The sequence below is a fragment of the Haliotis rubra genome, unplaced genomic scaffold, assembly GCF_003918875.1.
Source record: "Haliotis rubra isolate DU_JTF1 unplaced genomic scaffold, ASM391887v1 Scf290, whole genome shotgun sequence".
In the NCBI taxonomy this organism is placed as follows: domain Eukaryota; kingdom Metazoa; phylum Mollusca; class Gastropoda; order Lepetellida; family Haliotidae; genus Haliotis; species Haliotis rubra.
The window spans coordinates 602,296-629,089 of record NW_025766958.1 but is presented as its reverse complement, the minus strand read 5'-3'; the positions used below and the strand labels follow the sequence as shown (position 1 = coordinate 629,089).

General features: G+C 39.6%; 2 protein-coding genes and 1 long non-coding RNA gene across 3 annotated transcripts in view; 1 reads left to right on the top strand and 2 right to left on the bottom strand.

Annotated features, from left to right (window-relative positions):
• LOC124281920 overlaps positions 1-6,552 on the top strand; it is a 51,072-nt gene extending 44,520 nt beyond the window's left edge. The window contains exon 3 of the long non-coding RNA XR_006900002.1: positions 6,412-6,552. This is a non-coding gene — a long non-coding RNA (uncharacterized LOC124281920). The remainder of the gene's footprint in view (positions 1-6,411) is intronic.
• LOC124281919 (protein mono-ADP-ribosyltransferase PARP14-like) lies at positions 1,560-24,442 on the bottom strand. The gene is given in 20 exon segments (XM_046717927.1): positions 1,560-2,972; positions 3,088-3,217; positions 3,220-3,264; positions 3,726-3,877; positions 4,692-5,097; positions 5,342-5,709; positions 6,202-6,268; positions 6,547-6,768; positions 8,168-8,398; positions 9,108-9,253; positions 9,650-10,135; positions 11,495-13,219; positions 13,416-13,664; positions 15,595-15,831; positions 18,945-19,226; positions 19,760-20,008; positions 20,864-21,118; positions 23,007-23,171; positions 23,505-24,206; positions 24,312-24,442. Coding segments are annotated over 20 exon segments (6,507 nt in total). The 5' UTR covers positions 24,418-24,442; the 3' UTR covers positions 1,560-2,688.
• Positions 24,443-24,491: 49 nt separating this feature from the next.
• LOC124281939 (clumping factor B-like) lies at positions 24,492-26,042 on the bottom strand. The gene is made up of 3 exons (XM_046717945.1): positions 25,230-26,042; positions 24,611-25,071; positions 24,492-24,525 (listed from the first exon to the last, which is right to left on the bottom strand). The coding sequence occupies exons 1-3, from the start codon at positions 26,040-26,042 to the stop codon at positions 24,492-24,494; spliced, it is 1,308 nt and encodes a 435-aa protein (XP_046573901.1).
• Positions 26,043-26,794: the final 752 nt, after the last annotated feature.

The window sequence follows — 26,794 nt, the reverse complement described above, 5'->3', positions numbered from 1 at the left end:
AATCAGTTATGACACACACAGAAACCATAGCTCTACTGCTTGCACGCACATGTGAATACAAAATTATGTGGATAGGGTTAGGGTGCCGGGCTTCTGTGTATGAGTGAGTGAGTGTAGTTTTACGCCGCTTTTAGCAATATTCCGGTAACATCACGGCGGGGACACTAGAAATGGGCTTCACACATTGTACCCATGTTGGGAATCGAACCCGGGTCTTCAGCGTGACGAGTGAACGCTTTAACCACTAGGCTACCCAACCGCCCAAACCGAGCTTCAGATGTATGGCAGTAACAAAAGCAAACTGATTAATGATTAATCTATTTAATATTTCATAATATGAACAGCTAAAAGTAATATCAGAAAGCTTTCAAGACAGACAGATAATTTTATACGTCTAAAGGCCAACTGATTCATCATACTAAATACAATTAATCATATATTTTCTCTAAGAGCCTCTTTATTGATAATTTTTCTGTTGACAAACGTGTACATTAAACCATAAAAAGATTATCATAGTATCAATTTCGGATAATTGACAGTCTATTCCCCAAAAATAGAAATAACTTTAAAATGTCCCACCGACGTGCACAAAGAGGACAATTATATAAGCATGACTTTCACCATCAATTACATGACACTGTTTACACGACATCGCATCATACGTATTACGTAGATGTGGTCGACAGGGGAGCTATGCTCAGAATTATACGTACAATCCGTTGACGAGAGGAAGGAGGTGAGGTGAGGTGAAATTGGGTTTTACGTCGTGCTCGAGAATATTTCGCTTATATGAGGACGTGCATGCGTGTGTATGTGAATGTGCGGATGCTTGTACTAGCCCAGACTTAAGCTGGTTTATAGTGCTAGCCCAATGAGATACCATGCCGCAGTGAAACATGAATACCCCACTCAGACACATTATACTGACTCCGAGCCGACCAGTCCTTGTTGTACTCATTAATGCCGAGCGCCAGGCAGGGACCAACATGTACCATATTTTAACGTCTTTTGGTATGACGCGGTCGGGGATCGAACCCGCGACCTTCCGCTCTCCGGACGAGAGGAAGGAATATGTTGAGTTCAAACATCTTTAGTTGGTTACACAATACATGAAATAACATGTATACATAAATGAGGTGAGTGGAGTTCCTGCTCAACACCAGGGCGTTTCCTACGATCGGCATTATCCTGCCCGCGGTCGTCCCTACACTGGCCATCGGAATACCGGACTCCTAGACAATATAGATGTGAGCATATATAGTTACAGACAACAATGGACAGGCGAAGACTCAACAATGGACAGATAGAGAAATAGTAGCACTTCCTTGACCAGTAGATGTGATGGCAGACACGGCCAAGAGGGATGGCCAATTAAGGATATAAACGTCATATACAGTAATTAATGAAAGTGACAGAGTGGTACAGGGTGGTTGACAATCAATCAAGACAATGTATACTGCGGTAGTGATAAGGAATAAGAATGCAGATTAACGTCATACAAATAATTACAATTATGTCTAACATGGCTTGGCTACATAGTTTAGGGTTTTTCTTAAATATTTGGAGGATGGCTGTTCTTAATTAGATGCTATGACAATACTAAATATTAGCACTGATACAAACAAGCTGAATATCAAGAGTAATTTGTCCACATCTACATCTAGTAATTAACGTTCTATATCTACAATGCTCAAAATTTGATAAATATTTCTCAATTTGTACAAGTTGTGTTATCACAAGCATTTGACATGGGAAATATTATAAAGAGGACAATTGCCATATTCACAGATTGTAGTTCTATGGCTATGGAAGCGTAATAGGATCATAGCCCAAAAAAATGTGACCTTCGAAGATCTAAGCGTCATTTACCTAGATCTAAGTATCAAGGTTTACCTAGATCTAAGCTACGTAGACGAAGGGTGGTGTTTTGGACTGTGGCACTAATACACTTCTATAGTCATTTTGCTTCTGTATAGTAAACAAAATACAAAATTTGAAATGAAAAGAAAATACAGTTATATTATTTAATTTTATACACATCAGAATAATACTTTACATAAATATATAAGACTACTTCCTTAACCGAAACATCATAACGTCTGTTTACTCACTCAAATGAAGTTTCACAGATTACCGTACAAATTACTGAGGGGGTGAAGAAAGTCCCAATTTTACAGGCATTAACTGCTTTCATGTGCTCACCTTTAGAGAACTATTTCTTTGTATTTTCTCCCATTATAAACACATAACTGTTCTCAGTATCAATATTCTTGACAGGTTACAAGAGTTTAAATGTAATTCATCATACATCTTTGTATAAAATTGTCAACAAACAACAGAGCAATTGTATTCAACATTTCCCCTAAAATAGACACTCAATGCTGGAATTTACTTTCCAACTAATTCGTGCATACACAACGACAAGAGTACAGGAATAAGAGAGCAACCTTGTCTTACCCCACTATCTAAATAGCTCGGTCATGTGTTACCATTGCTTTATATACATATATATGTACACTTACTGCGGTAACATATAGAAGAAGGACTGCAAGCTGAATCATTCATTGAATTATTCACAGGCGCTAGTTGCAGAGAGGAGCTCTTATACAAATACTAGTAATAGTGTTCTCTGCTTAATAACTGTCCACCATCATGTCTAATCAGTTCCCAAAGTCACTTTCAAAACTGTTACTGGAATGAAATAAGATACTCAGGATATGCCTGCGTATCTCTGAAAATGACAAATATCTTTGGATCTGCAGGATCGTCTACAACGCTGTCATACAGTTCTGGCTGGCCAGGGTTCTTTTGTGGTGGTGTTCGTATCTGAGTTTGTCCCTGGGTGTATGATCCTGTGAGAACTTTACAGAGGAAAATGTATCGGTTGCCCTGACCATCTGTCGGTGCATATCGGTCCCTCGCAGCATAGGCGGCGTCAGAGGTAAAGTACGCTCCTTCTCCTAGGGCATTATCTGGAATCATAAAATATAACCTTGCATAAATACGTCCAAGTAGCAACAATGTAAAACCGTCTTAAAGGTTGTTGGAAATGTTGCTGGTTAGTTCGTGGTTGTGAATGAACCTCACTTTCTTTGTCGCAGTAGCTCCTGTTGAAGCCATACGTCATGATGCTCATGGTCGCCTCTCGTGGAGTCCCATGCCACAACGTCCTTTCTACTTGTGCGCCAGGGTTCTGCGTCTCCATCTGTTGTTTTTTTTGGCTTGGTACTGTTGGTAGAGGGTCTTGCTTTGAACTCTGTCGATCTGGACACATAGCAATGAGCATCAGCACAATAGTTTGTTTGTTCAGTGTTAAATTCTCAGGTATATTCCATGATGGCCGCTTGTAAATAATCCAGTAAGAATACCCAAAAAATGATTGATATTAAGAGCAACGAGTCAAAACATGTATCAACTATTTCAAAGGGTCTGATTGATATTTATGTTTTAAGAAATTCGATTTATGTAAATTCTAGAAAATTCAATTTCGGACAAAGAATGGCTACGTTATGGTCATCAATATTGTTTTCAATATGGAAGCTCTTCCTGCTGTAGACGTCCTTAATGACGGATTCACAGGCTTTGAACACACCCAGGGACTGGGAACAAGCACATAACATTTTTGGTTTCATTCCCGTGGTTTTGGGTTTGCTTGTTGCCAGCCAAGTCAGCGAGCGTGGTGCTTGATGAGATGACGTCTCCAGAGGCTAGAGTGTGTCACTTACCCTTCGTATCTGTGCAGGCAGATTTCCCAAAGCTCCTGTAAACGTCTGCTGTACCCTGTTGAATTCTAGGTTTCCATTTGGTACCTGTCGAATCTTGACATCTTCTGTAGGAGTCATGCCATCCCATGTGCTTGGCAAGTTGGCGGACGCTCCTTAAATGATATACATAAAACTGAATATATTTTCATGCAGGTGAATGACAGCTTGGGGACATTATGCCAGTGACAGAGATAAAACATGAGCATGACGGAAGCACGAGGGGATGAGGGCACGATGACAAATAATTAGCCAAATGACAGAACCTGACGAGGCAATATGTCTCTCAACAGCAATGCATGGACGGGAGCCTCTTCTACCCGGCTATGCATAGGTTATGGCAATTAATACTTATTTATGTGAAAATGCCAGAAGATATGTTAGATTGCAAGTTCGTGTTATACACTTTTGTCTATCATTACTTCTTTGTGCAAGGGATATTCCAATATTCGTAATGGTTAGCTGCACTCATTTAGAAGAATGATAACAGTGTGCATACAATTCTATTTAACCAGATATATTGTTCATAGATACACTACGAAAGATGATTATCAAGGAAACGGTACCGCCCTGATTAATTACCAACAACATTAAATTGATGATAATCAACATATACAACAATTCTAGTTATATGACGGCAATGTGTAAATAACCAACCAATCCAGTGATCAACATGGTGAGCATCGATCTACGCAATTGGGATACGATGACATGTGTCGACCAAGTCAGCGAACCTGACTGATCTCCCGATCCCGTTAGTCGCCTCTTACGACAAACATGGGTTGCCGAAGACCAATTCTATCCTGGATCTTCAAGGGTACGGGGAAAAGTACATGTACGCACATTGTTTTGAGTAATCAACATTTGAGAAACTCATATATCCCTGCTTTCCTAACTTTACCACAAAAATGTAACCCAGCAATACTTCACCTGCAACTTTATCTCGACGAATCATTCTCACTGTGTCAGTCGGATCTTCTGAAGGATACTCTACCCATCCGGTGAAATCAAAGGTATATCCCTCGTACTCCAATTTGTCCTTTTTTTTATGTGTGTAAGCTTTCTCCAGCATTGCATTAACTTTCTTATCATATGCAACAACTCTCTCATCGCCTTCTTCTGTTAGCTCTACATATGACCATTCAACAACTCTTTGTAGATCGTCGGCGTATTCCTCGTCTTGGCGCTTCTTGTCCAACGCTCGAATCATCTCGTGAACCTTTTGACTTGCATCAGGGAGATTGTTCTTTAGGCCGTGCAGAGAGATACGTCCTAAGGCTCTGTTTACAGTGATAGTAACTCCACAGTCTTGTTCAATCTTTTTGAGATCATTGATCTGAAAAGAAATCGCATGACATCCCATCAACTGAAATGATGTCTTCTAGATCTCCCTTAGTACTCCCAAATGAACGGAAATACACTCACACACACATACATTATAACATTACATACATTACATGCTTGCGTGCGCACATTTCCTTGCCGAGGAGGCGAAGGTATCGAAGCACAACTGATTCGCGTCAAAATTGTATATTTTGTACATCATTGTTTAAGAACATGTATGGAAATCATGAACTCACCTCATCTGGGGACCACACTTGAACAGACTTCTCCTGTATAAGTAATGTGTCTGCTTTGCTGTCCCAGTCTTTGTAAATCATGTCAACAGCTTTATTCACATTGGCGTCAACGTCGGTGTAAATCCATATCTTAACGTCTGATGGGTTAGGAACAGCCCGGGCTGCAGGAGGTTCTTTTCGAACGGGAGGATCAGGTCGAGGGGCCTGAACAGGTGCATCACGCTTCCGTTCCTTACTGCTGAACAAGTTGCCAACTGCCTTAACTGCTCTGGCAATCGACATTGTAGCACTTTCATCTCGCTTTGCTTTGTCTGACTTTAGTTTATCCCTGTAGGCTTCCAGTTCCTCGTCCCTCTCTGCATCAATTTCTTAAAAAGAAATTCCATCTCTAATCGTTTTTTTATTGTTTGATGTTTAACGCCGCACTCAGCAATACTCCAGCTATATGTTGGGGTCTATAAATTATCTAGTCTGGACCACACAATCCAGTGATCCACAGCATGGTCATCGCTCCACTCAATTGGGATACGATCCCGTTAGGCAATTCTAACCAGGATCTTTACGGGCCCCATCTCTATTCAATAGACACACATGTGCTGCAGAGACAACCCCTTCAAACATAATTGGCATTGTACTACAAGGACGTTGTCTATGATTAGTTAATGATTTACAATGAATCAATGTTGATAAATCATTTATATCTTGTCATATACATTATATGCTGACTGACCATCTGAACTAACTTGGGCCGAAGGTCTACATTCTTCATGAAAAATTGTGTGTCTATCTAAATACAAAGATTCAAACTTGTGACAAGATGAATGAAAGGCGGCATTAAAAAATGTCCGTCTCAATGTTACCTTTCTGGGACGAAGGTAGTGTTCCTCCAATAAGCTCAATGTATTTCCTATGTTCAGCTTCAAATGCCTAGAAATAACAGAAGCAGTTTACTTAAAAGAAAGATTCTACAAAATTACAATATCCCCACAGTAATATATTTAGGTGGCATTTTAGAAGCTACAGAACAGATGAAGACATTTTTCTGAGGTTGTTCTGAAATTGATTTCCAGAGTACTGGACCGGCTTTAGAGATGGTTCTGTCACCCCAGGAGCTGGAGCAACCAATATAGACAACAAATTGCTGGATCATACAGATGGAGCTAGGTCAAGATGAAGAGTAATGAAAAGTAATAAAGAGTAATCACCTGAATTGTCCTCTCGTCTCCGGGGTAGACAATAAATAGCACATCATTGATGGTCGTCTCTGGGTTGTCCTTCCCGAACTGGACTACAGTGTCATACATCAGCTTAGCAACAAGGTCTCTGGAGTATCCGAGGTTACCTGTTCCTAACGCAGGGATGGCCATTGTCTTCCAGCTTGACTGATGAGTCTTCGTGAGGAGGGCATTGAGCGTGTCCGTGAAGGTCTTTTAATAAAACAAAGTGAATTCTTTAATATATATGCCATGTAGAAATTAAAATCATTATACATTTTATTTTCGTTCTATCAACATATTGATTATAGGAATTGCTTTAATCAAAGAGATATAATTTTTATTGTTGAAAAATGTATTGATTCGGATAAAGTACAATGACATGTGAACTTTTGAACACAGATAAGGTCAACATGTTGAATATATTAAGTTGTGGGTCATACTTAAATGAGAGGTGCACCAACCACAATAAAAGACATTTATACTTTATATCAAAGTCAGTTTGTGAGATAAAGCCGGATATTGGACACATTTCGACAGTCCCATATACAAACAGTTATTTCCCGTCTTCATTAGTCATCTAATTACTCGTGTATACAGATTCGTGAAACTAGAAACCTTAGATACTATGACAGGCAGATCAAAACTTCACCTTACATTCATGATCAAAACGTTTCAATCTTACTACCTAAATCAGAATGCAGTGTTCACTTCCGTCTTAATTACATTAATTCCAGTCAGAGAAATGCAGTAGAATGTTGAAATTCTATGTTCTGTGCTAATGATTTGATTATCAAATTGCGACTATGGGTAAAACCTCAATGTAAACATACTATACCGATTGGTACCTTGCACAGGGAGTATGTGTTTTTGCCAGAGGATTTGGCCTTTTATTTTCAGTTTCAAGTATTTCAAGAACCTTCCAAAGAATGCATCAACGAGAATAATTTTTTGTTGTAGTTGTTTCAACGCCGGTCTCAAGCAATAGTTATTCCGGCATCGATATCAATTGGCATCGATTAGTTTGGGATGGGACAATGACATGTGTCAACCATGTCAGCGAGCCTGACCACCCGATTTTAGGAGTTTAAGGAGTTTATGGAGTTTAAGGAGTTTGCCAAATGTTAGGAGCTTATGAGCCAAATGTCAGGAGCTTATGCCATACGTCAGCAGTAAAACTTCAGGAGTTTAGGCCAAACTTCATGGAGTTTATGCCAAACTTCAGGAGTTCGGGACTCTATGCCAAACTTCAGGAGTTTATGCCAAATGTCGGGAGTTTATGTCAAACTTCAGCAGTTTATGCCAAACTTCAGCAGTTGAAAGAGTTTATGCCAACAATTCAGCTGGAGTTTATGCCAAAATTCAGGAATTTATACCGAACTGCAGGAGTTTTTTCAAAATTTCTGGAGTTTATGCCAAACTTCTGGGGTTTATGCCCAATTTAGAAGTTTATGACCAATTTTCTTGACCTTAAGAAAATTCTTCACGAGGTTTCCAGAAATCGTTTTTGAAAAGTATAGGATCGTGAACTTCATGTACATTTAGTATCAAAACAAGCATACCTCTATCCTCGCTTCACAAACGTGTTTAAGAATAAGTGCCTGAGTATTACCTTTTGGCCCGTTATGGCCTTCCATTGTGGTAGAACACAGTGGTAAATTTGTTCCACACATTGCATATCGCCTCCTTTTGTGACAGCGATACCTCCCATGGGGACACCTTGTGGGTACTTCTTCTTGCATTCGATCTGGATTGCCTTGCCAGCATGCTTCAACAGTGACTTAGACACTTGACCTTGACTGAGATCGAGATGAGTGTTGCTGGAGTTGACGATCACATCAGCCTAACATCAAGAAGTGCTTGCAGCTATAGTGGGTGAATGATTTTATGTTTACGCTGCTTTTAGCAATATTCCAGCAATATCATGGCAGAGGACACCAGAAATGGGCTTCACACATTGTACCCATGTGGGGAATCGAACCCGGTTTTTCGGCGTGACTAGCCGACGCTTTAACCACTGGGCTACCCCACCGCGCCGATTGCAGCCATAGACTCATATAGTTCATGAGATGGTAACAATAACAAGTTAAAGTTCAAAGCTAACATGACAAAAAGAGTTTGGGTTCTAACAAAAGCAACCAAACCCTTCCAAAATCTCTCCAAACAAATGTCTGCTAAAAGCAGAGTCCATTATGCAATTCAGACAAAATCATCAACAGTCTTTAGGTGTCAGTATCAATTGCTGATGATATTAGGTGTTAAAATAGTTTTAGCATTTGTAAATATACTCATGCCAATAATGGTTGTCACCCCTTTAATTTTTAACTGGAGAGGGATGTAGGTGGGGGTGAGGGGTGGAGTGGGGAGGGGGTGACAACCATTATTGGCATGAGTATATATGCGTCTATTTTGCAGTATTTTGTGTAAGTTGCTTCCACATAGCATTGATGTAAAGAACCATTCGCTTTTGTTTGGACTCAAAGTTTGAGTATAAAATCCCTGACGTACTGATATGAAATTTAATATCATTTACTTCTGACGAACTATCTCACCTCCTCTACTCCCATGTCAGCTTTCACAAGTAGAATCCTGGGTTTAAGTCTGTTGGAAGTGGGGGGAGGGTCTTCCTCTAGACCACCGGATGCTTCTCCAAAGTCATCCTCCTGGACTGTATCACTTTCATAGCGACTTGCATTTACTACATATCAAGAAATACATAAATCTGTCAACACCATGAGCATCAGTCTATGCAATTGGGTAATCTCAGTTAACTGGTGCAAAACATTAAACAAAAAACCAGATAAAAAAATACAATGACAATACGAGGAAACAGCGATTCTTGATTAATTACCAAAACGTATTCCACTAAGGATAAAAAGCAAAAAAAGAAATGACGAAATCCATCTCAATTGTTCATGGCCTGGTTTTCCATTTTCAGTTTGTTTTTGTTTTTTTGTTGTTGTTTTTTTCTTTTATATTTGTGTGTCTTGTAACATTTTTTGAAGTGACAATATTCACAATACATTTACCACTATTACAATTATACATTACGTTAGTAAGTGTATTAATGGACAAACACGCCCTTATAACTCACACTTTCTGTGACCCATTCCTCGACGTTGTCCCCCATGGAGGGAATCTCTTGTATTTAAGCCCCCATCATTGCCCTTCACATTTCCCTCACCAAAGACATCCATTGCAATGTCCCACAATGGCGTACACTGTGGCCAGTCTTCAGTACAAAGGAAAACATGCTTCACGCTACTGTCTCGGTTGTCACAGAAGAATTCGTGCACAGCTTCAACCACAGCCTGCAAGGCGTCGTCAGAACTAAGATACAGTGATACGGTTCGGGTATTGAAAGCAGGAAATGCCACAGATCTCATGCTCTTCTTGGCAGCAGTTTCCAAACTTTCGCAGACAACAGTCTTGATGACGTACTCAGGGTCGTTGTCACCCGTTGGTCCAACGCCATAGATAATCATTCTGCAGCTGAGAGCGCCTGCTGAACTGTTGACGACATCCCCTTCCGTCATCTGACCTGGCAGCCGTCGGATCTCTGAAACAGCTGCATCTCCAGCTGCAATACAAATTGGGGAATACGTTAGTCCAATAACGATGCTGGGTAATGAGAGAATGTATTCATTCCCTGACCATAACGTTAAGAGTGACTGAGTGAGTTAACTTTTACACCGTTTTTAGCAATATTCCAGCAATATCACGGAGGGGAACACTTGAAATGGGCTTCACACATTGAGCCCATGTGGGGATCGAACCCAGGTCTTCGGCGTGACGAGCGAACGCCTTCACCACTAGGCTACCCACTGCCCCGATAACGTTAAGAGAATATTCTTTTGTCACATTATTGATTAAGTTGCAGAGCTGTTATCGTTAATGCCTCATTTAACAATGGTGCAGCAATAGTACCACAGGGTACACTTAAACCTGGCCCATCACTCAGTAAGTGAATGGAATCAGGGCCCTAACGTTTTAACCACAATGTTACCCACCACCCATAGAAGCTTGAATCATAACATTGGATGAACCTACATTAGAACAACTCAACCCATAACATCTCACTTCAGAGAGTGCGATTGTGCAATAGTGTAGATCAGAAAGACTGGAAAATTATTAAAATATCCACTCAACTTCATTTCAGAGAGTGCGATTGTGCAATAGTGTAGATCAGAAAGACTGGAAAATTATTAAAATATCCACTCAACTTCATTTCAGAGAGTGCGATTGTGCAATAGTGTAGATCAGAAAGACTGGAAAATTATTAAAATATCCACTCAACTTCATTTCAGAGAGTGCGATTGTGCAATAGTGTAGATCAGAAAGACTGGAAAATTATTAAAATATCCACTCAACTTCATTTCAGAGAGTGCGATTGTGCAATAGTGTAGATCAGAAAGACTGGAAAATTATTAAAATATCCACTCAACTTCATTTCGGAAGAGTGCGATTGTGCAATTGTGTAGATCAGAAAGACTGGAAAATTATTAAAATATCCACTCAACTTCATTTCAGAGAGTGCTATTGTGCAATAGTGTAGATCAGAAAGACTGGAAAATTATTAAAATATCCACTCAACTTCATTTCAGAGAGTGCGATTGTGCAATAGTGTAGATCAGAAAGACTGGAAAATTATTAAAATATCCACTCAACTTCATTTCAGAGAGTGCGATTGTGCAATAGTGTAGATCAGAAAGACTGGAAAATTATTAAAATATCCACTCAACTTCATTTCAGAGAGTGCGATTGTGCAATAGTGTAGATCAGAAAGACTGGAAAATTATTAAAATATCCACTCAACTTCATTTCAGAGAGTGCTATTGTGCATATAGTGTAGTTCAGAAAGACTGGAAATTAATGGACAAATCCAAAAAAACGATCAGCTTACATCGTGCTTCTGATGCTAAAAATGGTTTATACTAACCTCTACTGATCACTTCCCAACCTTGCTCTGAATCACTGCTTAGTCCAGGAGTGACTTCCACCACAACTGCATCCACGTCTGGGACCAAGGAAACCAAATCTCCCACAGCAACATGCAGCTGCGCTTCATTTGGATGATAACAAACGAAGGCAACTTCATGGACCATGGATGTTTCGTCTTCACTCACATCTTCAGTATTGTCTTTGTTGGCTTCCCTCAGTGAGATGACGCATCTGGAATCGCGTTCAATCTTTTGCAAGACAGAGGATGCGCCTTCTAAGTAGCCTTTCATTCCTGGACGTGACATATTCTGCATGTGTTTTGTTATTCTTTTAGTGATGCAGTCTATTAGCTTGATGGCATGTGGCTGTCCAGCTTTTGTGGACTTCAAAGACAAAGCAAAATCAGGACCTTTGTTTCGTCTTACAAAATTGACACAAAACTGCTCCAGTTGTTTCTCTATTGCGTCAAGTTCATTCTCACAATGGAGCATCACAAATTTTAGTTGGATTGCATCACTCTTATATGGCACAGTGTAAATGGTGTTTCCCTGAAAGAACTTTTGCAGGACAGACTCTACGGGCGCACAATGTTTGCTGACTGCGGTTATGACTATTTGATGCTTCTCAGGTTCTGGGGTGATGATGACTCTATCCTCGTGTGCTCGAGTAAGTTCCGACACACATTCCTTGAACATAGCTGATGACAGTAGCATCTGACTTTCGCGATCAAGTGGCAATGTGATTTCTTTCAGTGAGGTCCCTATGTACCTTAAAACATCTGCGATCTTATCTTCAGTGATATAGTAAACTATGACCCCTTCTTTACCTGGTTCCCAAGATCCACTCAAAGGAGAAGGCTGATCCTGTAGGTTTTTTATGAGAACCTCAGATACAGCCCTATGATGCAGAAGTTCGACTTGTTTCGGAGTAAATCTACTTACGTTTGTCTGCTGCTGTATTTTACTCAATTCCTCATAAGCTTTCATTTTGCTACATTGAACATCCTCCTTTTGACCAGTGAACCGTATTTCCCCTTTATCGTCATCCACTTCCACAAGCAAGTTTTCAGTTTGTATAGTTTCCAACATTCCTTGCATTTGTAAAAGCCTCAGTTTTGCTGGCTTTGTGGACAGTTTGTCCTCAATTTCATTTTTCTTCCTATCGTACTGTTTTTGTATGCCATCTACAGTCTCTTGTATTTCACTGACAATGTTGGACAGCGTTTCCTCAGGACCTGTAATGACAATGACTCTTTCCTTGTCTGAAAACACCTGTATTTCCTGTGGAAATTGTGTTTCTGTCACTTTCGATTTGACTTGAGTCCATATATCACTACTGACCGAAATCTTCTCCACTTTGACTGAATTCTGTTCATTTGTAAACTCAGCCTCTGCATTTTCTCTCCAGTTTTTACAGATAGATCTTGCATCTGGAGTATTCAATGAAAAATTGGGCGTGAAGGTTGCCACCCTGTCTATCAGATTCAAGTCAATATCTGTATTGGCATTCGCCATTTTCTCTTTAAGACAAACACTTGCTGTATTGTTTTCCGCAAGATGTCTTAATGTCCATTCATCCAAATCAGAAACTGTGAATGTGGCCGGCAGTTTTGAACAAGGTGGTTCCAAGAAGCCTCCAGACTCTCCAAGACACTGGAAGTAAAGGCTAACTTCAACTGGAAGATTCATCAACTCGTGTTTTCGTTTGGACACACTCTCAGCAACTGCAAATAGCACAATTTCACATTGTCAGGGTGAAAAACAACAAATTACCGGACGGACCTAAGAAAGCACAATTACGCAAAACAAATTTCATACTTATAATTATAATGTCACGTCATGATTTTTGATGTGGGTTATTTTCCACAAAAGACTAACGAAACGTGTTAGCGCATTATATATTGTTTTCATTGCTGAGACCTTTTGCATTCTGGAACCTGATGACTGCATATCTGTCTTGACTGTTCCTGGTGACATCTTCTACATCAGCTCCACCACTTCGCCTGGTGTTCTCGAAGTATAGCTTCAGCTGTTCCTCTGTTATCTGATCTGGGATGTCCCACACTGTTATACTGGTTGTCTCTGGGACAGTCTCGATGTTGAAGGCAACTTCCTTTCCTCTTTGTTTGAAAGGTTTCTCCTTCATTGTATTTTTCAGGAACTCCAAATCTGTAACAGATGTGTTTGTAACGGCCAAATTGCAAAATGCAGTTTCTGTCTCATACTAATTTGGTTTTACTTGATAATTAGTCACTGTGGGTTTTTTAAATGTAGATGATTATGCAACCATAGAAAGGTCAATCTCATTCATGTCTTTTCAGTAGATAAGTTTTCGTTTCGTGTTTAAACAAATTAAAATAATATATATGCTCCAAAAAATATGGGGATCGAGAAATATGAAGTGAATGCCAATGATTTTAACAAAGATAAGTGTTGACGACGAAGGTCCTAGGTCCAAGCGGTAATGTCCATGAAATGAAGGGTTGTAGCGATCGATTACAAGAGCGATTATTTTGACATATTGGTCTGTTTGTCAATTGTATTGATCCAGTTACAGTGGAATCCAATTGACTTCATTCATATTTAATTCTGTGAATATAATAATTGGCTATACCATAATAACACTTTATCGTAGTAATGCAGCCTATCAAATGTTTACATACTACTTCTGCAAGTGTAACAAGTACAAAACAAGTGTGTAACAAATACAAGTATGTAACAAGTACAAAATATACAAATTGTAAAATGTTCTGGAAAAGCAATCTATTTTAATATGTCTTGTCTTATGTTCCTGTTTGGAATCAGTTCATAACACCTTAAACAATAATACAATTCTTAGTGAAAAGGTTTACATTTTCACAAGTCCATGATTTATTTTTAGTCACCACTGGGTCATGGGTGGAAAGTAGTTCCTATGCAAATTAGCCAAGTCTTAATGAGGTCAGGTCTGCTGTCTTGTCCTTGGTTTTTATTGGCTGAAGATGTGCAGCATCTTGATTGGATGTTGAATTTAGTTGCATTTGGAAAGTGTGAAGTTTGTTCACTTGCTGTCTTTCTCCCAACCTGGCAAGGTGGTTTGAAAGTCATGGATGGAGGATTTTGACTTTGGTGAATTACAGGTTAGTTACACTTGGTTTTATATAAAAGGAATAAAATACAAAAATATGTTAAATTGTTGAAAGGTTAATTCAGTATTATTGTAACTGAATTTATGCATTTGGGGGAGATATATTTTGACCTATGGTTAGAATCGTTGGTGTCAATAATTTCACTTACAATTGATTCAGATTAATGTTTGAGTCCAAACAAATTGTACGTTTAATTTACTGGTGAGAATTAGCATTTCCATGCTAATTAAAACATACATATTCTAGGTCCTTGGTGTTTTGTTGGTGCCTCACAACATGTGGCCAGTTCGAAACAAGTTGTCCAATAGATGGTAAGACACGTTGATGTTTCATTGTTATTTGAAGATTCCTATGGATATTAATATGAAACTGAACCATTGATTTTGTGATGTCAATTTGTTTTGAGTTCTTTTTGTATGTTCAGTGGTAGTGCTGTGATTGTTAATTATCTGAACAATGTGCAATCAAATGAATGTGATAAAATAGGTATTTTGATGGAGTGTTATATATTCATATACATTGTTTCAGACTTGTATTATTTATACAAACTACCGTAAAAAATCCGGACTACAGCCTCAACGGAGTTGTGTTGTTGAGTGAGATCCATCCCCGTTATACAAGGTCGAAATGTTCATACACAAATAATTCCACAGCATGTCACGTAAATGTGTCAAATTTTACTTGAAACTGAAAATATGTAATCCTGATGGGTCCTGTTGGTGTATTCATTTCATGTTTCTATCAGATCAAGGTGATGGGGTAGCCTAGTGTTTAAAGCGTTCGTTCGTCACGCCAAACACCCGAGTTCGATTCCCCACATGGGTACAATGTGTGAAGCCCATTTCTGGTGTCCCCGTCGTGATATTACTGGAGTATTGCTACAAGCGGCGTATAACCATACTCACTCACTCACTTCAAATGAAAAAGTCTGTCACATGTTATGAGATTGTTGCAAAACGCTTGCATCCTACCTTTGAAATCTTCCGAGAATGTTACCAAAACATCTCCATCTTCTTCCCCAAACAGAAGCTGCCGGACATCAAGATGTGTCTTCCCCTCCATGTAAAGGATCAGTGCATCATAACTGTGCATGACCGGTACGCCCCTGAGTAGTATTTTGTCCTTGTACATAACTTGGGGTGAGGCCAGCTTTACCTGCAGCAGTCTACCAGACGGTTTGTGTTCTCTTGTGACTACTCTCTTCGCAACTTGAAACAGTAAAAAGCATAAGAAAATAAGGACAACGTCATTCACAGCTGAACCGTCAAACACTTGGCTATTATGATACATGTATACTCATTTAAAAAGGTAGGGGTACTTCATTTTCAAATTACGATTGAAAAAATTGGGAGATACAGTGTATGTCGGAGTCAATCAATGTTGATGTGATAATAATGAATGTTTAGAAAGAGCATCACCACTTGCACTTCCTTATGACCATAGTTGTCTGTACAGTAATCGCTCTTGAAAGATGATTGGTGTATGACGTGAAATTTGCATATTTACGATTTTCATTTTCAAACAAAAATACGACGGCTAGAAACACAAACACTAACAACTGTGTGTCGCAAGATGATTGTCAAAATTAATGGTCTACAGTGATCTATCGACCTTCTTTAAAACCGTCAAAATCAAGAATGACGCCCAATGCATGTGTATGGGGCTACTGCTTTGTGCATGTGCATTCCATGCGTTGTGTTTAGGGTTGGTGATAAAGAGAAATGGTGGTGCGTTCATAAAATGTCTGTCTTTGAAAAGTGTGTTAACCTGGAAAAAATCTACCAAACTTTCTATTCAACACTGTTTAAATGAAAATCAGTAATGACTCATCTAACGTATAGTACCCATCAACAGTTTAGACTCACATAAAACACTTACTATGTCTTATGTATGCGTGCATGCGCGCGCGTGCGTGTGTGTGTGTGTGTGGTTACATCGAAGATTAATTTCTTAATTTGGGGGAACCAACTGCAAACTTGATGTAGATGAATTGCACGAGGATCATGCATCAAAGAGACGAAAAACATGTGCAAATATCGTGCATGTGAACAGCTGCGTTCTGGTGTAAAGTTGTTTAAGAATTCGCAAATTTGCACTGAGTTTCATCATTTATTGAACTCATGACAATAATCTTTTCAACGTTACGCATTTGCTTTACAATACATTAATCATGTCTATACAGAATCTTTAAAGGGGAAGTGTACACGAATAAATCACATTTATTCTTATGTGAATCAAAGTGAACTGTTTTAATTAGTTAATACCAATGTTTGAAAATATACACTCATTTTTCTTACAATGTAAGTATAACCCTCAAAATAAGTGCTGAAATGTTATGCCAATCTGAGGTATTCGTTTGCCGAGCTAAACAGGCCTGAGTTACCGCCCTTTGATTATGACGTAATTGGTGCCACTTGATTTTAAACTGGTCTCCTGTCTAGTCCAAAATCAAAAGATAATAATACTGATATTAATCACGTGAAAAAAGGTTTGTGAAAATACGAAAGAAGCATAAGAACAGAAAATGTAAGCAGCAGGACGGATTGATCGTGTGTATTTTCATTCATTACCACCCCTCAGTGAAAATACCAATATGTATAACAATGTTGACGTCCGTATGACATCACTATCGGGAATTTAAGCGACTCTTTCAAAATGGCGTGTTCACTGACACGAGTAGGCCGGAGTTTTCGAAGGAAATTTTTGTTGTTTCAAGCAACGTATATGCATAAATGTGACATGTAAGTAGTCCGTAAATTTTGTCAGTCTACTGGTTGTTATTTTCTTTTTGTTTTCATTGTGACCAAGGGAAATAGTCAGAAATTAAGAGAAGTACCGTCATCGTTATGCGTGAGTTTGCGTCAGTTATGTCGTCATGCTTTCAAAAACTATAATATGTTGTGAAAATCATTTTCGTGTACACTTGCCCTTTATACAGTATGATATATTTTGCAAAATCTAGTTTAGAACAGTTGACTAAAGTAAGTGGCTACATTTACACTAGTGAGACCTTGCCATGTTTATTATTAATGACAACAAGCATTGTCACTAAGGTGACATAATCCCCCGCAGCAAATTATGAAATCAAACTTATAAAGTAATGAAAGTTAAATGTCAACAAAAGCATGACCAGTCAACCGCTCTTGATATCTTGCTCTTTAGGTGTTAAAACATGCACATATTTTCAAGACCGACTTTGACTTTGACATGAATGTCATAGTGTATGAAATATGCAAAAATAGCACTAAATAAATTGTTAATTGAAATACATTCAAGAGAAGTCTTGAAAGTCTATGAAGAAAATCCAGTGAACCGTTCTTGAAATATCTTGCTGACAATTCAGGTTAACATGCTGAAATCTTCAAAGTGTCATCGTGACCCTGAAAATTATGTGAAGGTCACCAAAATTGACTGGGCCCTGGGCCTTCCCTAGATGAAGCTTGGTGTCATATATAAAGAAAATCCAGTGAATATTTTTTTGCGATATCTTGCTGACTATCTTAACATGCCATTTAACATTCTGAAATCTTCAAAGTGTCCCCGTGACCTTGAAAATTATGTGAAGGTCACCAAAATCGACAGGGCCCTGTCCCTTACTTAGATAAAGCTTGGTATTGAATATGAAGAACATCCAGTGAATGGTTCTTCAGATAGCTTAACATGCAGGTAAAACGTTAAAGTCCCCTTGTGACCTTGAATGATGGTCAAGGTCACCAAACCTGACTTGGACCTTTCTTATACTGTGATGAGCCTAGGTACCAAATATGAAAAGAATCTAGTGAACGGTTCTTAACATTTCCAGTTCGTATATTCATATTCGGACGTACGGACGGACGGAAGGAGCCTAATACTATATCCCCTAATAACCTTTTGGTTATCAAGACACAATTTTCTGCATTCCGTAAATGTTATAACTCTTCGTTTGTATCGTGCTCCAATTACATTCTGTGAACCTGGGTCGATGGCCTACATTCGAAATAAACAACATTCGTTAATTTTCATCATAATTTTACAGATGACATAAGGAGTGTTATCTATTTCGTTCGGATCTTTGGGACAAACTCTTCAAGATTATCATGAAGTGATTTATTCGAGCATATTTAAGTGGATATTCAACGCAAGTAAGAGAGTTCTTATGGACGTCAACATCTTTATTATAAGGAACCGAACATCATTCACCTGATGAAGGATATACTCCGAAACTGTGTTCCTCATAACACAGAAGATGACATCCATCAAAACTCTCACTTCTAAATGCCAATCAAAGACCTGTACTCAACGCACTATAAATATGCATTTCAAGTAGTTTAAAAACTCTTACCTTCTTCAGTCTCAAATGTTATATAGATAACGCCTTTCTTGTCATTCCGTTTCAGATCAGTTGTAGGACCTCCACCTGATTTGCGTTTGTTCTCAAAGTACAATGCAATTGAGTCGTCCGTGGCCTTTTTGTCGTAGCCTCGTATCTCAATCGTGGTCGCGGGCTCTTTGTCTTCCTCATCTGCATCGGATTGCCCATCTAGTTCCTCCATCCCTGCTTTCACTACCATCAAGGTCATACCTCCAACACTATGGCTACTCTTGTTCAAAACTCGATCTGCCACTGAAACAATGTAATTGTGATTGAGACAACGTTTCTGAACTGACGCACGTCGGTATTCTGTTGTGAATGAGGGGCGGTGGGGTAGCCTAGTGGTTAAAGCGTTGGCTCGTCATGCCGAAGACCCGGGTTCGAATCCCCACATGGGTACAATGTGTGAAGCCCATTTCTGGTGTCCCCCGCCGTGATATTGCTGGAATATTGCTAAAAGCGGCGTAAAACCAAAACCAGTCAGTCAGGCTTGTGAAAGAGTATGATTTGACGATTTTCATTCTGAGAAGATCGGTTAGGTAGACATATTATATGACTTTCAGTGAGTGAGTGAGTGAGTGAGTTTTACGTCGCTTCTAGCACTATTCCGGCAATATCACCTCGGGAGATACATTGTACCCATGTAGGGAATCGAACCTGGTTCTTCGACTTGACGAGCGAACGCTTTAGCACCTTCGCTACCCCACCGCCCCCATGGCTTCCAGGGCCTTGATTTGAGAATAGAAGGGGATAAAGGCTCCAAATTCATCACTATGTATATGTACCTGCTTGCTCTTGGAACGTGATGTATATGACACCATTTTCTCTGTGGTACTTTTCAATCTCTCCCCCGCCAGATTTTTTCTTGGATTCGAAGTACATCTGTATCGTGTCATCATCAGATTTTGCTCCAAACCCTGTGATTGCGACAGCCTTTGGAGACCAGTTTGGTCTTGACTTTGGCCTCTCGAGTGTTACAGTCAAAGGGTAGCCTTCAAGCTTGTGATCCTTCTTTGCTTCAACATCCTGGGCAGCTAGTTGTAAAATGATATAATGAAATAACATCAAAACAAATATAACATGCAGGAGTGTTATACATTGCCTTGAAAGAAACGCATTTTGATCAAATTTGGCGTCAATGATAAGTTTTGAGAATGGGAAATGTAGACATCATCAAACTACTTGATGTGAAATTTGCTTTTTTAATTTATCCCGAATGGTATACATGATTAAGACATCGATTACAACATGGTTGGTTGGTTTGTTGGTTATGTTTAACGCCATTATTGAACGATACCCTAGCCGTATGTGAGTGAGTGAGTGAATTTAGTTTTGCGCCGCAACTATATGGCGGCGGTCTGTAAATAACCGAGTCTGTACCAGACAATCCAGTGATCAACAGCATGAGCATCGATCTACGCAATTGAGATACGATGACATGTGTCAACCAAGTCAACGAGCCTGCCCACCCGATCCCGTTTGTCGCCTCTTACGACAAGCATGGGTTATTGAAGACCAATTCTAACCCTGATCTTCACGGGTCACCTAGCCGTATGTGATAACTTATTGTACTGGTCCCACTGCCCGTTCATCTATAAGAAACCCCAACAAATCCCATTTTTATTACAATACGCCACCTTATAGCTGGAATATTGCTAAGTATGGCGTTAAACAACAAACAAATGCTATTAGATGTCTTATAACGAGATCTTTCAATAACATATTTACAATGTTTGTGCAAGGCTTTTTCTAGCAGTAAATTCGGATTTTGTTCGCACAATACAAAGACTAAAACGGATATTCTGTACCCTGTTTTGTTTGACTAGAATAATAATATGCCCGATTCCAAAAAGGCGATGATGAACAGAAAACAGACATCTGCTACGTACCCCCATCCTTCATAAATTTGATGTAAAACACATCCTTATTCGGTGAAAACCATGCTCCACTGACACTCCCTCCTCGTGAACGTTTGTTTTCAAAGTACATCTCTAGAGTGTCTTCTGTCATTGTTGGCGGGAACCCTGTTACTGCGATTGTGTTGGTGTCCAACTCAGAAGGACTCTCATCAGGATCGTACAGAGACACTTTCAGAACGCGACGGTTGCATACATGATCCTTCTTCTCGGCTACTCTCCTTGCAACTAAAGAATGCTAAATTGTATCCGTGTCCAAATAACAGTAAAAAGAGAGAGCAACATTCGACTGGATTTCAAGGAAGAATTTACCTGATATGTATGACAAACACAGTTAGTATTTAATGTAAGAAAAATAATAAAACATATGCCACTCCTTAAAGGTCACATGCAACGTAAAACACAACTTTGCAGATTCTGATACCTTTCGGTATGGACTTACCGAAACAAAGCGTCAAAAAATGCAAATTCAACTTATAAAGTTGAAAAAAAACGCGATGAAAAAAAACGCGAAATCGGAGTTCAAACGTTTCACTAATTTTCCCCAGACTTTTCTGGGGAAAACGGGTTTCAACAGCTGGGCTGCGCTCATAGCACGTGCGCAAGTAAATAGGTTCGCGCAGCTTGGAAGCGGGTTGTCGGGTGAATTCTCGGTGAAGGCTTTGGTGTGAGCTATTTTTCTAATGTTTTGTTGATATCTCACAGGCGCGAGATTTTTATATGTTATGACAGTAAATTAACTGTTTATATAACTTCATTTGTCTATTTCACCACACGTTCTTCTTACCGAGTCACTTTCTCAGTTCGATACTTAAAAGCAATGTCATTATTTAGCGTTGACACAATTTCTAACTGTGATATAGATATGTCGTTGTCACAGACAAAACTCAATGTCTTGTTTTATTGACACCTGTGTGTCTGCCTGCCTGTCTGCTAATGACAATATTCAATACACAGCTGCTATCACTGACCACATGCAATTCGAACTTAACACCAATCAGGCTATACACCATAAACAAAACGCATTGTTTATGGCCCGAGTTCGGTCTCTGTCACATTATGTAATTACACAGACAGGCAGGTGTGATACTTGAACACATGACATGTTATGATGTCTGTTGATTGCAAAATGTTATACACAAAAAATGAGCATGTATTCACAAAACCCAACATCTCTATATATACACACACAATGAGCCGTGAAGGCGGCATCTGCTAATGAACCAGCCGTTACACTTGAGTGCACACCCAACCGCTCTGACTGGGTTCGGTATCCCGGCTGCTTCGTTTCGAGGGAGGTAAACCCAAGTACAAAATATTGCACTTTTGATTTGCGATTATACGCTTATAATTTTGTTTATTTGTTTTTTCATAATCAGCAATGCATATTATATGTCATGAAGAAGTGATAATTGTGTTGATTTTTGGGTTGCATGTGACCTTTAAGAGAAATCCACAGTGAGTGGTTTTCACTAGCCATACATATTAACACAAATAAGATAGGAACATAATATATATTCTGAGTACATGAACTTGAGAATGAAATGGAATTTCAATGTCAGTAAGAACTTCAAAAAGAGCTTTTAATGACACCTAGCAATGAACTTTGATATCTTTAAAGTCATTGTCATCATTTGTCACATAAAGTATATAAATTATATAAAGAGTAATACAAAACAACTAAATAAGATCTACCCAGGGGGGTGACGACACAAACGATTGAACAGTTCAGTGAAACTCGGAAAAATACTTGGGCCATTTAAACATAGTTTTTCATACCATTTATTGTTGAATTTTAATTCCCACAATGCCAGGTTTAACAAAAATCAAAGTGGCAATGTTATGCAGTTTTGGAGAAAGGAGTCACACAATTGGAATTATTTTGGAATGTTGATATTTTCTTCAATTCACAAGTTGTCAGTGTTTTCAATCAAACAATGTAAATTCTGTAAGACAATTGTTATTCAGTCAGATATCAAAATATGCCATCTAAATCGGTAATGGGTCCATTAATCTGGGAAATTTGGATCCAGAAAATGCCTAGTAATATCCCTGTGGTTTAATATTACTTTGTCTAAAAATATGTACGAAATATCCAGATTTATTACATTATTACCTTCTTCACTCTCATAAGTGATGTAAGCTGTCTTCTTCTCCTTGTCCATCTTAATCTGTCCTTGTATTTCCCCTCCTCCCGACCTCCTGCTTTCGAAGTACATCTCTAGGATATCGTCAGTGGAATCTGGATCAATTCCTTCAACAAGGATGGTCTGGAGAGGCTCTGAAACAAAGGTCGAGATAAAATATAGTAAAGTTCCTGTAGATCAAATAGTATTTCTATTGTTTTCACCTCGCTTTCATTCATTAGTATAGTCACTAAGAAGTAGTGCTAAAAGTTTACATGTATCCACAATGGACGGTTGTCGAAATTGTATTATCACAAAGATATGCTGAACAAATGAATGGCGCAGCTGATATTTTGTAAGATATTTTAAGATATATACTCATTTCTACAAAATCCCTTGGTAGAATTCATTTTTGATAAATATAGCTTCCTTTATTTGAACAATAACATTCATTTCGATTTACGTCATTACACAGAGAGAGATACTACCTTTCTGCCTCTTATAATTTGGATGTTCATTCATATAGCCCTCTTGTTGAGCAGCAGGAACAGATGGCATAGGATGTTGTTGGGTAGTGAACGACTGATGCTGCTGCTGCTGCTGCTGTTGTTGTAGGAAAGGTTGATGTCTGTAATGCCCTTGATGCTGTTGTTGATCATGTAGTTGCTGAGGAGGAGGAAACATAGAAGATGGTTGACCATGGAACTGCTGATAATACTCCAAGTCAGCTTGATTAGGAGCCCGATAGGGCGGGGGTGGTTGTGCAGGGTATCTTGTGTTTGGGTCAATGATTGGTCGTTGGTGTCTTGTCTGGGGATGATACCAATACAGTGGATTTTGCATCTGAGGAAACCTGTGAATTTGATAACCCGGGTGATGAGTTCCATGAGGTCCAGGAAACCTTTCTGGTCCATATCCAGCATGTGCCATGTTCTGAGGTCCCTGGACGTTTGAATGCACATCTGGGTAGCTATACATATTTCCTGCTGAAGGGAAACCGGACTGGGCATCTGCTTGTCCTTGGTAATACTGTGGAGGTATGTTCCCATGTTGGTACTGACCATGTACGTCGGAAGCCACTGGACCAGTATTGGTTTGTTGGTAAGAAGCAGTCGCAGGATCATTCTGAAACTCATACCCTCGTTCCTGTGAAATGTACTCAGGCTGTTGTGGTAACCCAGGTGGCGCACCTGGAGGTACTTCATAGTTTCTTTTGCTCTGTTCATAATGAGCAGCATCACGCGTGTACTGAATCTGAGTCTGTGGTGTCTGTTCCGGAAGTTCTTCTTCAGCACCTGGAGGTACTTCATAGTTTCTTTTGCTCTGTTCATAATGAGCAGCATCACACGTGTACTGAAAATGAATCTGTGGTGTCTGTTCCGGGAGTTCTTCTTCAGCCATGTGCCATTCTTCATTTTCGTTTCCTTGGCTTTCATAAACATTCTGCTGTGGCGACTCAAAACGGCTCTGAGGTCCTACATCGTGCCGTTCATGTAAATAACGTTCAGTCTGGGGAACATGTAGCTGTGGATGTATTAGAGTGTTAGATGTTCCATAATTCTGTCCGAATCTGTCCCCACATTCAACATCTGACTTGTTACATTCCTCCTCCTTATCTGGATTCGAGGATCCATGCGGATTACATTCATTCTTATCATACTTGGGAGAACGATCTTGGTTATTCTCAAAGGCATCTAAGCCTGCCTCTCTCTGAGGACTGTGCAGTGGACCTTTGGGCCCATACAAGTCATTATCATTGTCAACATGCTTGTAGGAACAATCTGGTTCATTTGCATGGGCGTCTGTTTCCGTCTGTCTCTCAGAACCGGTCAATGGATTATAAGGCCCATACAAATCATCATCGCTGTCATCATTCTTGAGGGGCCTCACTGGTACATTTGATTCGTCGTCTGTGTACGTCTCTCTCTGAGGAGTGTCCAGCGGATTCGGAGATCCAAACAAATCATTATCATTGTCATCATTCTTGAGGGGCCTCACTGGTTCATGTGATTCGTCGTCTGTGTACGTCCCTCTCTGAGGAGAGTCCAGCGGATTCTGGGATCCAAACAAATCATTAACATTGTCATCATTCTTGAGGGGCCTCACTGGTTCATTTGATTCGTCGTCTGTGTACGTCTCTCTCCGAGGAGTGTCCAGCGGATTCGGGATCCAAACAATTTATCATCAATGTCATCATTCTTGAGGGGCCTCACTGGTTCATGTGATTCGTCGTCTGCGTACGTCCCTCTTTGAGGAGTGTCCAGCGGATCCGGGGATCCAAACAAATCATTATCATTGTCATCATTCTTGAGGGGACTCTCTGGTACATTTGTGCCGTCGTCTGTGTACGTGTCTCTCTGAGGAGTGTCCATATCAGCATCGTTATCATCATGGTTGTCGGAACTATCTGGTTCGCTGTCACTATGGGAATCTGTGTCGGTGGACCTCTGCTGACTGATTGCTTCTTCGTTGACATTCCTATCTGGGTATATACTGCCACTCTTGTCGTCAGTGGATGAAACTTCACTTCTGATATCCATATCTTGAAAACTATCTCCACTCGTGTTCCCAAGTGACATGTCAGTCCTGCTGATATTGACCCAACTTTCAAGGGATGCATCTCCCAAATCTGTCTCCTGCTGTGGATGTGCCTCCCCGCTGTTACTGTGGCACGGTGAGACTTCATCTTCAAGTTCTTCTACAGCTTTAGACTTCTGTGAAACTGAATCCTTCTGTTTGCTATCAGAAGGGGAATTGTTGTTATCTTCATCCTGAGTGTCGGTGCATGTCACAGCAGGCAGATCGGTATTAATTTCTGATCCTTTTCCGCCTGTTTGGTTACCAGTTTGAACATCGGTTTGTATCTCAGGAAGCTGGTTATCGTTTGGTTTAGATTGCCTTTCGAGGCTACTGTGAGCATTCTGTTCTTTCTTCTCTTGATATGTCGTTTCTGTTTTATCATTAGAAGCCTCTTCAATCGTCTCTGGGGATGATCTGGCATCCACATATTCATCAGAACAATCCATCTTCTACAACACTGGGCTGTAATGAAATAAATGCAATATTCATTACAACTATCGTAGCTCAAATTTGGCATGTTGTAACATTAGTTCAAACAGGTAATAAAAACACAAGGTTAACGACTCGTGAAGATATGTAGAAATGATCTTTAGCAATTCATGCTTGTCGTAAGAGGAGGCAGGATCGAGTTTTCAGGCTCACTGACACATGCCATCGATGTTGATCACTGGATTGTCTGGTCCAAACTCGATGATTTACAGACCGGCGTCATATTGAGATACTGTTACTGAGTGTACGGTTGAACAAAAACAGCCAATCCATACTTATCGCAAAAACGACAAAGACAAACAGAAATATCTATTAAACAAAATCAATATATGCATTTCTAATGGTGTACACATTCACGGCTGTGGAAGAACATAAGCACCGCATGAGGAGTAATTAGAGACAGATCACAACAGTGCATACAAAAGACATGCCATCGTGATTTTGTCCCCACTACATCGCGGTTTGATGTGAGAAAATGGCAGTCAAGCAATTGGCATGACTTAACTCTCATGCCACTGATCTCAATACAGTGGAATGTGTCAAATCCGGATTCTGTGTAATCCGGTTTTCTCCATTATCCGGACTACTCTCTGAGTTCCGGCAAAATTGTTCTTAATTTATCTTTAAAGCTTGCTTTATAATATGGACTCTCTCAATTACGGATAATATGTAGCACTGTCAAAAGGCTAAAGTAGACGTGAAAGACATG

Bases quoted from the DNA above. Each gene is read 5' to 3' on its own strand.
- LOC124281939 (XM_046717945.1), bottom strand. From the start codon at position 26,042: ATGGATTGTTCTGATGAATATGTGGATGCCAGATCATCCCCAGAGACG. The intron at 25,072-25,229 runs GTGAGGCCCCTC...TTTGGATCCCAG, and splicing joins ACGACGAATCACATGAACCA to AATCCGCTGGACTCTCCTCA. The intron at 24,526-24,610 runs GTCAGATGTTGA...CATGTTCCCCAG, and splicing joins AAGGAGGAGGAATGTAACAA to ACTGAACGTTATTTACATGA.